General features: G+C 46.6%; 1 protein-coding gene across 1 annotated transcript in view; it reads right to left on the minus strand.

The window, feature by feature from the left end:
• The window catches only part of LOC120045305 (AT-rich interactive domain-containing protein 4B-like), an 85,769-nt gene that overhangs the window by 26,434 nt on the left and 47,114 nt on the right, over positions 1-12,221 (minus strand). The window contains exon 3 of the mRNA XM_038990185.1: positions 6,631-6,741. Within this exon, the coding sequence (XP_038846113.1) occupies positions 6,631-6,741 (111 nt within the window). The remainder of the gene's footprint in view (positions 1-6,630; positions 6,742-12,221) is intronic.

Genomic DNA, 12,221 nt, shown 5'->3' on the forward strand with positions numbered 1-12,221 from the left:
CAGGAAACAGTGACGATCATAACCACCGTTTTGATAACTGTTTAAAAAGCTCTGCAGGGGCCACTACTATGCTCAGAGCCAGCTGTTACCTAATTTGTGTCTGGAAACTAACTAGCGAGATATACACTACCAGTCAAAAGTGTGGACACGCCTACTCATTCAAGGGTTTTTCTATATTTTCTACATTGTGGAATAATAGTGAAGACATCAAAACTATGAAATAACACATCTGGAATCAATTAGTAACCAAAAAAAAGTGTTAAAACAAATCAAAATATATATTATATTTTAGATTCTTCAAAGTAACCACCCTTTGCCTTGATGACAGCTTTGCACACTCTTGGCATTCTCTCAACCAGCTTCATGAGGAATGCTTTTCCAACAGTCTTGAAGGAGTTCCCACATATGCTGAGCACTTGTTGGCTGCTTTTCCTTCACTCTGCAGTCCAACTCATCCCAAACCATCTCAATTGGGTTGAGGTCGGGTGATTGTGGAGACCAGGTCATCTGATGCAGCACTCCATCACTCTCCTTGGTCAAATAGCCCTTACACAGCCTGGAGGTGTGTTGGGTCATTGTCCTGTTGAAAACCAAATGATAGTCCCACTAAGCCAGTCCTTCCCCTGGGGGGGCTCGGAGCGATGCCCGGGGAACATGCTTTTTTTTGCCGCAGGGAGTAGGTTTTTTTGCCCCGAACAAGAGCACACAGCACAGAGCAGGAGATATGAAGTGCAGATAACAAACCCTTAGAGACACCATGGAAAAATATTTAACAGGGATGAAAAGAAAGGCGGAGAGAGACGGAGATAATGAGACAAACGTAAGTCTCCCGAAAGCTAAGACGAGGAAATATGACGACTCGTATGTAGCGCTTGGCTTGACTGTGACTACGGTGGGAGACGAGGAAAGACCGGTATGTTTACTGTGTCTAAAAATGTTGGCAGCGGACAGCATGAAGCCAAATAAATTAAGGTGTCACTTATAAAGACATTACACCCAAATCACGCTGATAAGCCACTTGAGTTTTTTTTTCAGCGAAAACGTGCCGAATATTGCCAACAATCATCCCGCTTTGTGAATGCTACTTCAGTAAACCAGCGAGCACTGTTAGCATCATATAAGGTAGCGTACCAAATTGCTCAGTGCAACAAAGAAAACACTCCATAGCAGAGGAGCTGATACTGCCTGCAGCATTAGACATGGTCTCTGTCATGCTGGATGACACAAGTGCTGCAAAAATAAAAAACTATCCCTCTGTCCAATGACACGGTCGCCAGACGTATAAATGACATTGCTAACGATCTTAAAGAACAGCTGGTAGATAAACTCAAAGACAAAACGTTTTGCCTTCCAGTTCGATGAGGCAACTGACAGCAACAAAGACTTTTTGTTTATCGCTTATGTACGTTTTGACATGACAAACTCCCTGTGTGAGGATCTACTTTTTTTTGTAAATATGTCAGAGACAGAGCCACAGCTGAAGAGCTATTCAAAATGCTGGACTGCTTCCTGACTGAGAATGGGCTAAAGTGGGAGAACTGCATTGCTGTTTGCAGTGATGGTGCACAGACCATGGCAGGGATGAGAAAAGGACTTTGGGCACTCATCAAGAAGGCCTAATGCTGAGTGGACACACTGTGTTATACACAGAGAAGCACTGGCATCAAGGCACCTTTCCTCTAGAATTAAGTGAGGTTATGACTGTTACGTTCCCCAGTTTCTGTGTTGTATTTGAGTGTGTGTGTTTCAGGAGATGGCTTCCTGGAAGCCTCCCCAACCAGCTGATTGGTCGACTCAATGGCTAATGGATGATTAGAGAGCTGACCCCGCCCCCTCGTCAAGATGCAGCTGTATCCAATTAGACTCCTGAAGCTATATAAAAGCCAGTGTTCTGTTCAGGAGGAGAGAAAAGATTGAATATTTTGGAGAGATTAGAGAGAGATTTTTTTCTGGAGAATTTGATAGTGATAAAGTGTTGGTTGTTTCTCAAAGAGATTTGGTATGTACTATGTAAGTTGTTGCTGAGGGAGCTGATTGGTTATGTCTGTTATGTGTTATAGGACGCACTGTTTTGATTATTGAAATTGTTTGTTGTTCGGTTTCATTTGTTCCCAGGGGGGAAGGAGAAGGCACTTTAGGAGTGCTTAGGCAAGAGGCCCGGGGGCATACATATACCCGTAGTATATTCACTGTCTAGGCACACTAGGTAAGACCTGGGTGGACCACCCCCTGTATTTTGGTTAGGGCACCAGGTGGTGCTAAGATAGGTAAGTAGTGGGTAGGCAGGTTAGATAGGAGAGGGGGAAGCTTTGATATTTACTTTCTTTGCTTTGGTTCCGTCCAGCCCCTTTTCCCCATATTACCGTTTAAGGAAATAAATCCTAGTAACGGTAAATTCTGACTTTTGTCATCCTTATTCGCACCTACAGTCCATACCTCTTTCACTTCACGGGGAGTTGAGTTGTAGCAGGGTGTTGCGTTCCCTCTTCTCAGAGGCGTGCGTAACAATGACTGACATTGTAGGTGTAGTCCATTTTATAAAAGACCAGACCACTAAAAACAAGAGTCTTCTCTGCTATCTGTGAGGAGATGGGAGCTGAACATCAAGCTGTGCTGTTTCACAGTGAAGCAAGGTGGCTGTCACGAGGAAAAGTCTTGTCCCGAGTTTTTGAGCTCAGAGAGCAGATAATAATGTTTTCGGAAGCAGGAGCACAAGTACGACCTCGCAGAAAATGTTAGTGATGAGAACTTCCTGGCAAAACTGGCCTACCTGAGTGACATATTTGGAAAGCTAAATGAACTAAATCTACAGCTTCAAGGGAAAGAGCAACACCTCCCTCAGGTCACAGACAAGATCAGCTCTTTCACTCGAAAGCAATGTGGGGCAGGCGACTCGATGAAGGAAATACTGATTCATTCGAGAACCTGCATGAATTTGTTGACACTACTGACTATGATGCCACCTCAGTGATTCCATATATTAAAAGGAGCATATTTCATCACTGATGGGATTCTTTAAAAAGTACTTCCCCTGAAAACAGTTCCCAATATGACTGGGTGAGAGATCCTTTCAATGCACCAGCTCCGACTAGTTTCAGCTCTGCAGAGGAGGACCAGTTCATTGATATGACGTCTGACTCCACATTGAGACTGAGGTTCACATCACAGACACTGAGTGAATTCTGGCTTGTAGAGAGGCAGTATCCACTCTTATGGCAGAGGACCATGGGCATTCTTCTTTCTTTTGTAACATCTTATCTTTGTGAGACTGGCTTCTCTGCTGTTGCTGCACTGAAGACCAAGTACAGGTCCCAGCTAAACATTGAGAGTTGCAGTATCATGCTTCGAAAAGCTGTGCTCTGCAAAACGTGCTCATTGTAGCCATTCATCCTGACTTCCTCATTTTGAATATATATATTTTTTTTTTTTATTTTTTTTTTTAAATCTGCACAAATTGTTTTATTCATTTTTGTTTTATAAGTCAAAGTGTTTCATATATTGTGCTCCTTAGTTAATGTTGCTGATCAATTTGAATTTATTATTATTTATTGATTATATTTTATTTTTCAGTATCAAATGGTCAAAAAATGAAAGGATCTAATTTTTTTTTTTTTTAATTTCAGGCAAATTGATGCACTTTAAGTCTTTTCTGTTACAGACTAAAAAACAATGTTAATAAAGTTATTCTTTGTTGTAAGTTTATCTATATTTCTTTATTTTTTATTTTTTTGTTTTCTTTAATGTTAATAAGGACACAATGTTATGCAGAGGTGTACTTATAACAATTTTATAGACAAATGATACTAACTACAGTCGCGGCGGAGAGTTGGGGGGCGCCAAATGTTTACTTCTTCCTAGGGGGGGGGGGGGGGTAACAGAAAATAATTGAGCACACTGCACTAAGCCCAAACCAGATAGGATCATTGAAAAATGCTGTGGTAGCCATACTGGTTAAGTATGCCTTGAATTCTAAATAAATCACAGTGTCACCAGCAAAACACCATCACACCTCCTCCTCCATGCTTCACGGTGGGAACCACACATGTGGAGATCATCCGTTCACCTACTCTGCATCTCACAAAGACATGGCGGTTGGAACCAAAAATCGCAAATTTGGACCCATCAGACCAAAGGACAGATTTCCACAGGTCTAATGTCCATTGATCGTGTTTCTTGGCCAAAGCAAGTCTCTTCTTGTTATTGGTGTCCTTTAGTAGTAGTTTCTTTGCAGCAATTCAACCATGAAGACCTGATTCACACAGTCTCCTCTGAACAGTTGATGTTGAGATATGTCACCGTAAGGGAGAGAGACGACAGTAGACGGAGGTGACGTCACCGTGAGGGAGACGACAGTAGACGGAGATGACGTCACCGTAAGGGAGACGACAGTAGACGGAGGTGACGTCACCGTAAGGGAGAGAGACGACAGTAGACGGAGGTGACGTCACCGTAAGGGAGAGAGACGACGTCACCGTAAGGGAGAGAGACGACAGTAGACAGAGGTGACGTCACCGTAAGGGAGACGACAGTAGATGGAGGTGACGTCACCGTGAGGGAGAGAGACGACAGTAGACGGAGGTGACGTCACCGTAAGGGAGAGAGACGACAGTAGACGGAGGTGACGTCACCGTAAGGGAGAGAGACGACAGTAGACGGAGGTGACGTCACCGTAAGGGAGAGAGACGACAGTAGACGGAGGTGACGTCACCGTAAGGGAGAGAGACGACAGTAGACGGAGGTGACGTCACCGTAAGGGAGACGACAGTAGACGGAGGTGACGTCACCGTTAGGGAGACGACAGTAGACGGAGGTGACGTCACCGTAAGGGAGACGACAGTAGACGGAGGTGACGTCACCGTAAGGGAGAGAGACGACAGTAGACGGAGGTGACGTCACCGTAAGGGAGACGACAGTAGATGGAGGTGACGTCACCGTGAGGGAGACGACAGTAGACGGAGGTGACGTCACCGTAAGGGAGAGAGACGACAGTAGACGGAGGTGACGTCACCGTAAGGGAGAGAGACGACAGTAGACGGAGGTGACGTCACCGTAAGGGAGAGAGACGACAGTAGACGGAGGTGACGTCACCGTAAGGGAGACGACAGTAGACGGAGGTGACGTCACCGTAAGGGAGAGAGATGACAGTAGACGGAGGTGACGTCACCGTAAGGGAGAGAGACGACAGTAGACGGAGCTGACGTCACCGTAAGGGAGAGAGACGACGTCACCGTAAGGGAGAGAGACGACAGTAGACGGAGGTGACGTCACCGTAAGGGAGAGAGACGACAGTAGATGGAGGTGACGTCACCGTAAGGGAGAGAGACGACAGTAGACGGAGGTGACGTCACCGTAAGGGAGAGAGACGACAGTAGACGGAGGTGACGTCACCGTAAGGGAGAGAGACGACAGTAGACGGAGGTGACGTCACCGTAAGGGAGACGACAGTAGACGGAGGTGACGTCACCGTAAGGGAGAGAGACGACAGTAGACGGAGGTGACGTCACCGTAAGGGAGAGAGACGACAGTAGACGGAGGTGACGTCACCGTAAGGGAGAGAGACGACAGTAGACGGAGGTGACGTCACCGTAAGGGAGACGACAGTAGACGGAGGTGACGTCACCGTAAGGGAGAGAGATGACAGTAGACGGAGGTGACGTCACCGTAAGGGAGAGAGACGACAGTAGACGGAGCTGACGTCACCGTAAGGGAGAGAGACGACGTCACCGTAAGGGAGAGAGACGACAGTAGACGGAGGTGACGTCACCGTAAGGGAGAGAGACGACAGTAGATGGAGGTGACGTCACCGTAAGGGAGAGAGACGACAGTAGACGGAGGTGACGTCACCGTAAGGGAGAGAGACGACAGTAGACGGAGGTGACGTCACCGTAAGGGAGAGAGACGACAGTAGACGGAGGTGACGTCACCGTAAGGGAGACGACAGTAGACGGAGGTGACGTCACCGTAAGGGAGACGACAGTAGACGGAGGTGACGTCACCGTAAGGGAGAGAGACGACAGTAGACGGAGGTGACGTCACCGTAAGGGAGACGACAGTAGACGGAGTGGACGTCATCATAAGGGAGAGAGACGACAGTAGACGTCATCATAAGGGAGAGAGACGACAGTAGACGGAGGTGACGTCACCATAAGGGAGACGACAGTAGACGGAGGTGACGTCACCGTAAGGGAGACGACAGTAGACGGAGGTGACGTCACCGTAAGGGAGAGAGACGACAGTAGACGGAGGTGACGTCACCGTAAGGGAGACGACAGTAGACGGAGGTGACGTCACCGTAAGGGAGAGAGACGACAGTAGACGGAGGTGACGTCACCGTAAGAGAGAGAGACGACAGTAGACGGAGGTGACGTCACCGTAAGGGAGAGACACGACAGTAGACAGGTGACGTCACCGTAAGAAGGGATGAGAACCTCTGACAAGGCAAATCTCTCATTGACCAAACCTTTTAGCAGTCACACGCAGTTTGGTTCATCCTGGTCTAAACTAGACCAATTACCTACCATTAACCAGTTCCTTGGTTAAACAGCTACAACTTGATCTACAGTTTAATAGATCATTGTATTACCAACAGCACTACCACTAGGCCATTAACAGTGTTAAGCAGTGTATTACCTTTGCCTTGACCAGTCTCTTGGCAGTCTTAATCTTGGCCTCACAGAAAGCACCTCTGTACTTGGCACTGACATCAGTGCCCACTGTTAGGTAGGGCGGCTCCTCCGGAGTCTGAAGAGAGAGAGAGAGAGAAAGAGCGAGAGAGCGAGAGAGCAAAGGAGCGAGAGAGCGAGAGAGAGCAGAGAAAGAGACAGAGAGAGACAGAGAGAGAGAGAGCGAGAGAGACATAGAGAGAGAGAGAGAGCAGAGAGAGAGAGACAGAGAGAGAGCGAGAGAGCAGAGAGAGAGAGAGAGAGAGAGAGCAGAGAGAGAGAGAAGAGAGAGAGAGACAGAGAGAGACAGAGAGAGAGAGACAGAGAGAGACAGAGAGAGCGAGAGAGACAGAGAGAGCGAGAGAGACAGAGAGAGCGAGAGAGACAGAGAGAGCGAGAGAGCAAAGGAGCGAGAGAGAGAGAGAGAGAGAGAGAGAGAGAGAGAGAGAGAGAGAGAGAGAGAGAGAGAGAGAGAGAGAGAGAGGGAGGGGCCGCGGAGTGGAAGGGAGTCAGAGAGAGAGCGAGAGAGAGAGCGAGAGAGAGCGAGAGAGACAGAGAGACAGAGAGAGAGACAGAGGAAGAGGCAGTGAGTGAATAATACCACAGATATGTGATGACAATCTTAACACCAAGAAACTAACATTCTCATTTGTCATTAATTACCAGTACTAACAGCTGATGTCTACTTTATTGATGTACCAGATATGTGACTCTGGATAATAGTGTCTGATAAATGACTGACATGTCAAAGATAAACAAAAGTTTAACGCAAATCAGGGATAATAGTTGGGAGTCGGGGCAACGAGCGAGGACTCGGGGCAACGAGCGAGGACTCCGGGCAACGAGCGAGGACTCCGGGCAACGAGCGAGGACTCGGGGCAACGAGCGAGGACTCCGGGCAACGAGCGAGGACTCCGGGCAACGAGCGAGGACTCCGGGCAACGAGCGAGGACTCCGGGCAACGAGCGAGGCTCAGGGAAAGTCAAAAGAAAGTGAACACAGCCCCCGTAGGAATCGCCAGATATATATCCCTACGTGTTCCTTCTCTTCATCCATGACACCCACCTACAGTCTACAGGGTCAGCAGGCTTCATTGTAGACATCTACAGGGTCAGCAGGCTTCATTATAGCCAACTACAGATTCAGCAGGCTTCATTATAGCCACCTACAGAGTCAGCAGGCTTCATTATAGCCATCTACAGTCTACAGGGTCAGCAGGCTTCATTATAGCCATCTACAGTCTACAGGGTCAGCAGGCTTCATTAAAGCCATCTACAGTCTACAGAGTCAACAGGCTTCATTATAGCCATCTACATAGTCAGCAGGCTTCATTATAGCCATCTACAGTCTACAGGGTCAGCAGGCTTCATTATAGCCACCTACAGAGTCAGCAGGCTTCATTATAGCCATCTACAGTCTGCAGAGTCAGCAGGCTTCATTATAGCCATCTACAGTCTACAGGGTCAGCAGGCTTCATTATAGCCATCTACATAGTCAGCAGGCTTCATTATAGCCATCTACAGTCTACAGGGTCAGCAGGATTCATTATAGCCACCTACAGAGTCAGCAGGCTTCATTATAGCCATCTACAGTCTGCAGAGTCAGCAGGCTTCATTATAGCCATCTACAGTCTACAGGGTCAGCAGGCTTCATTAAAGCCATCTACAGTCTACAGAGTCAGCAGGCTTCATTATAGCCATCTACAGTCTGCAGAGTCAGCAGGCTTCATTATAGCCATCTACAGTATAAGAATGTCAGCAGGCTTCATTATAGCCATCTACAGTCTACAGGGTCAGCAGGCTTCATTATAGCCATCTACAGTCTACAGAGTCAGCAGGCTTCATTATAGCCATCTACAGTCTACAGTCAACAGGCTTCATTATAGCCATCTACAGTCTAAGAATGTCAGCAGGCTTCATTATAGCCATGTACAGTCTACAGGGTCAGAAGGCTTCATTATAGCCATGCACAGTCTACAGGGTCAGAAGGCTTCATTATAGCCATCTACAGAGTCAGCAGGCTTCATTATAGCCATCTACAGAGTCAGCAGGCTTCATTATAGCCATCTACAGAGTCAGCAGGCTTCATTATAGCCATCTACAATCTACAGAGTCAACATGCTTCATTATAGCCATCTACAGTCTACAGAGTCAGCAGGCTTCATTATAGCCATCTACAGTCTACAGGGTCAGCAGGATTCATTATAGCCATGTACAGTCTACAGAGTCAGAAGGCTGCATTATAGCCATCTACAGAGTCAGCAGGCTTCATTATAGCCATCTACAGAGTCAGCAGGCTTCATTATAGCCATCTACAGAGTCAACAGGCTTCATTATAGCCATCTACAGTCTACAGAGTCAGCAGGCTTCATTATAGCCATCTACAGAGTCAACAGGATTCATTATAGCCATCTACAGTCTACAGGGTCAGCAGGCTTCATTATAGCCATCTACAGTCTACAGAGTCAGCAGGCTTCATTATAGCCACCTACAGGGTCAGCAGGCTTCATTATAGCCACCTACAGAGTCAGCAGGCTTCATTATAGCCATCTACAGTCTGCAGAGTCAGCAGGCTTCATTATAGCCATCTACAGTCTACAGGGTCAGCAGGCTTCATTATAGCCATCTACAGTCTACAGGGTCAGCAGGCTTCATTAAAGCCATCTACAGTCTGCAGAGTCAGCAGGCTTCATTATAGCCACCTACAGAGTCAGCAGGCTTCATTATAGCCATCTACAGTCTGCAGAGTCAGCAGGCTTCATTATAGCCATCTACAGTCTACAGGGTCAGCAGGCTTCATTATAGCCATCTACAGTCTACAGGGTCAGCAGGCTTCATTAAAGCCATCTACAGTCTGCAGAGTCAGCAGGCTTCATTATAGCCATCTACAGTCTAAGAATGTCAGCAGGCTTCATTATAGCCATCTACAGTCTACAGGGTCAGCAGGCTTCATTATAGCCATCTACAGTCTACAGTCAACAGGCTTCATTATAGCCATCTACAGTCTAAGAATGTCAGCAGCCTTCATTATAGCCATGTACAGTCTACAGGGTCAGAAGGCTTCATTATAGCCATGCACAGTCTACAGGGTCAGAAGGCTTCATTATAGCCATGCACAGTCTACAGAGTCAGCAGGCTTCATTATAGCCATCTACAGAGTCAGCAGGCTTCATTATAGCCATCTACAGAGTCAGCAGGCTTCATTATAGCCATCTACAGAGTCAGCAGGCTTCATTATAGCCATCTACAGTCTACAGAGTCAGCAGGCTTCATTATAGACATCTACAGTCTACAGAAACAGCAGGCTTCATTATAGCCATGTACAGTCTACAGGGTCAGCAGGCTTCATTATAGCCATCTACAGAGTCAGCAGGCTTCATTACAGCCATCTACAGTCTACAGAGTCAGCAGGCTTCATTATAGCCATCTACAGTCTAAGAATGTCAGCAGGCTTCATTATAGCCATGTACAGTCTACAGAGTCAGAAGGCTTCATTATAGCCATCTACAGAGTCAGCAGGCTTCATTATAGCCATCAACAGAGTCAGCAGGCTTCATTATAGCCATCTACAGAGTCAACATGCTTCATTATAGCCATCTACAGTCTACAGAGTCAGCAGGCTTCATTATAGCCATCTACAGTCTACAGGGTCAGCAGGCTTCATTATAGCCATCTACAGAGTCAACAGGCTTCATTATAGCCATCTACAGTCTACAGGGTCAGCAGGCTTCATTATAGCCATCTACAGTCTACAGGGTCAGCAGGCTTCATTATAGCCATCTACAGTCTACAGGGTCAGCAGGCTTCATTATAGCCATCTACAGTCTACAGGGTCAGCAGGCTTCATTATAGTCTACAGAGTCAGCAGGCTTCATTATAGCCATCTACAGTCTACAGAGTCAGCAGGCTTCATTATAGCCATGTACAGTCTACAGGGTCAGCAGGCTTCATTATAGCCATCTACAGTCTACAGAGTCAGCAGGCTTCATTATAGCCATCTACAGTCTACAGAGTCAGCAGGCTTCATTATAGCCATCTACAGTCTACAGGGTCAGCAGGCTTCATTATAGCCATCTACAGTCTACAGAGTCAGCAGGCTTCATTATAGCCATCTACAGAGTCAACAGGCTTCATTATAGCCATGTACAGTCTACAGGGTCAGCAGGCTTCATTATAGCCATCTACAGTCTACAGAGTCAGCAGGCTTCATTATAGCCACCTACAGGGTCAGCAGGCTTCATTATAGCCACCTACAGAGTCAGCAGGCTTCATTATAGCCATCTACAGTCTGCAGAGTCAGCAGGCTTCATTATAGCCATCTACAGTCTACAGGGTCAGCAGGCTTCATTATAGCCATCTACAGTCTACAGGGTCAGCAGGCTTCATTAAAGCCATCTACAGTCTGCAGAGTCAGCAGGCTTCATTATAGCCATCTACAGTCTAAGAATGTCAGCAGGCTTCATTATAGCCATCTACAGTCTACAGGGTCAGCAGGCTTCATTATAGCCATCTACAGTCTACAGTCAACAGGCTTCATTATAGCCATGCACAGTCTACAGGGTCAGAAGGCTTCATTATAGCCATCTACAGAGTCAGCAGGCTTCATTATAGCCATCTACAGAGTCAGCAGGCTTCATTATAGCCATCTACAGTCTACAGAGTCAGCAGGCTTCATTATAGACATCTACAGTCTACAGAAACAGCAGGCTTCATTATAGCCATGTACAGTCTACAGGGTCAGCAGGCTTCATTATAGCCATCTACAGAGTCAGCAGGCTTCATTACAGCCATCTACAGTCTACAGAGTCAGCAGGCTTCATTATAGCCATCTACAGTCTACAGTCAACAGGCTTCATTATAGCCATCTACAGTCTAAGAATGTCAGCAGGCTTCATTATAGCCATGTACAGTCTACAGAGTCAGAAGGCTTCATTATAGCCATCTACAGAGTCAGCAGGCTTCATTATAGCCATCAACAGAGTCAGCAGGCTTCATTATAGCCATCTACAGTCTACAGAGTTAGCAGGCTTCATTATAGACATCTACAGTCTACAGTCAACAGGCTTCATTATAGCCATCTACAGTCTAAGAATGTCAGCAGGCTTCATTATAGCCATGTACAGTCTACAGGGTCAGAAGGCTTCATTATAGCCATCTACAGTCAGCAGGCTTCATTATAGCCATCTACAGAGTCAGCAGGCTTCATTATAGCCATCTACAGAGTCAGCAGGCTTCATTATAGCCATCTACAGAGTCAACAGGCTTCATTATAGCCATCTACAGTCTACAGAGTCAGCAGGCTTCATTATAGCCATCTACAGTCTACAGTCAACAGGCTTCATTATAGCCATCTACAGTCTAAGAATGTCAGCAGGCTTCATTATAGCCATGTACAGTCTACAGGGTCAGAAGGCTTCATTATAGCCATCTACAGAGTCAGCAGGCTTCATTATAGCCATCTACAGAGTCAGCAGGCTTCATTATAGCCATCTACAGAGTCAGCAGGCTTCATTATAGCCATCTACAGAGTCAACAGGCTTCATTATAGCCATCTACAGTC

The sequence above is a fragment of the Salvelinus namaycush genome, chromosome 4 (genome assembly GCF_016432855.1).
Source record: "Salvelinus namaycush isolate Seneca chromosome 4, SaNama_1.0, whole genome shotgun sequence".
Classification (NCBI taxonomy): Eukaryota; Metazoa; Chordata; class Actinopteri; order Salmoniformes; family Salmonidae; genus Salvelinus; species Salvelinus namaycush.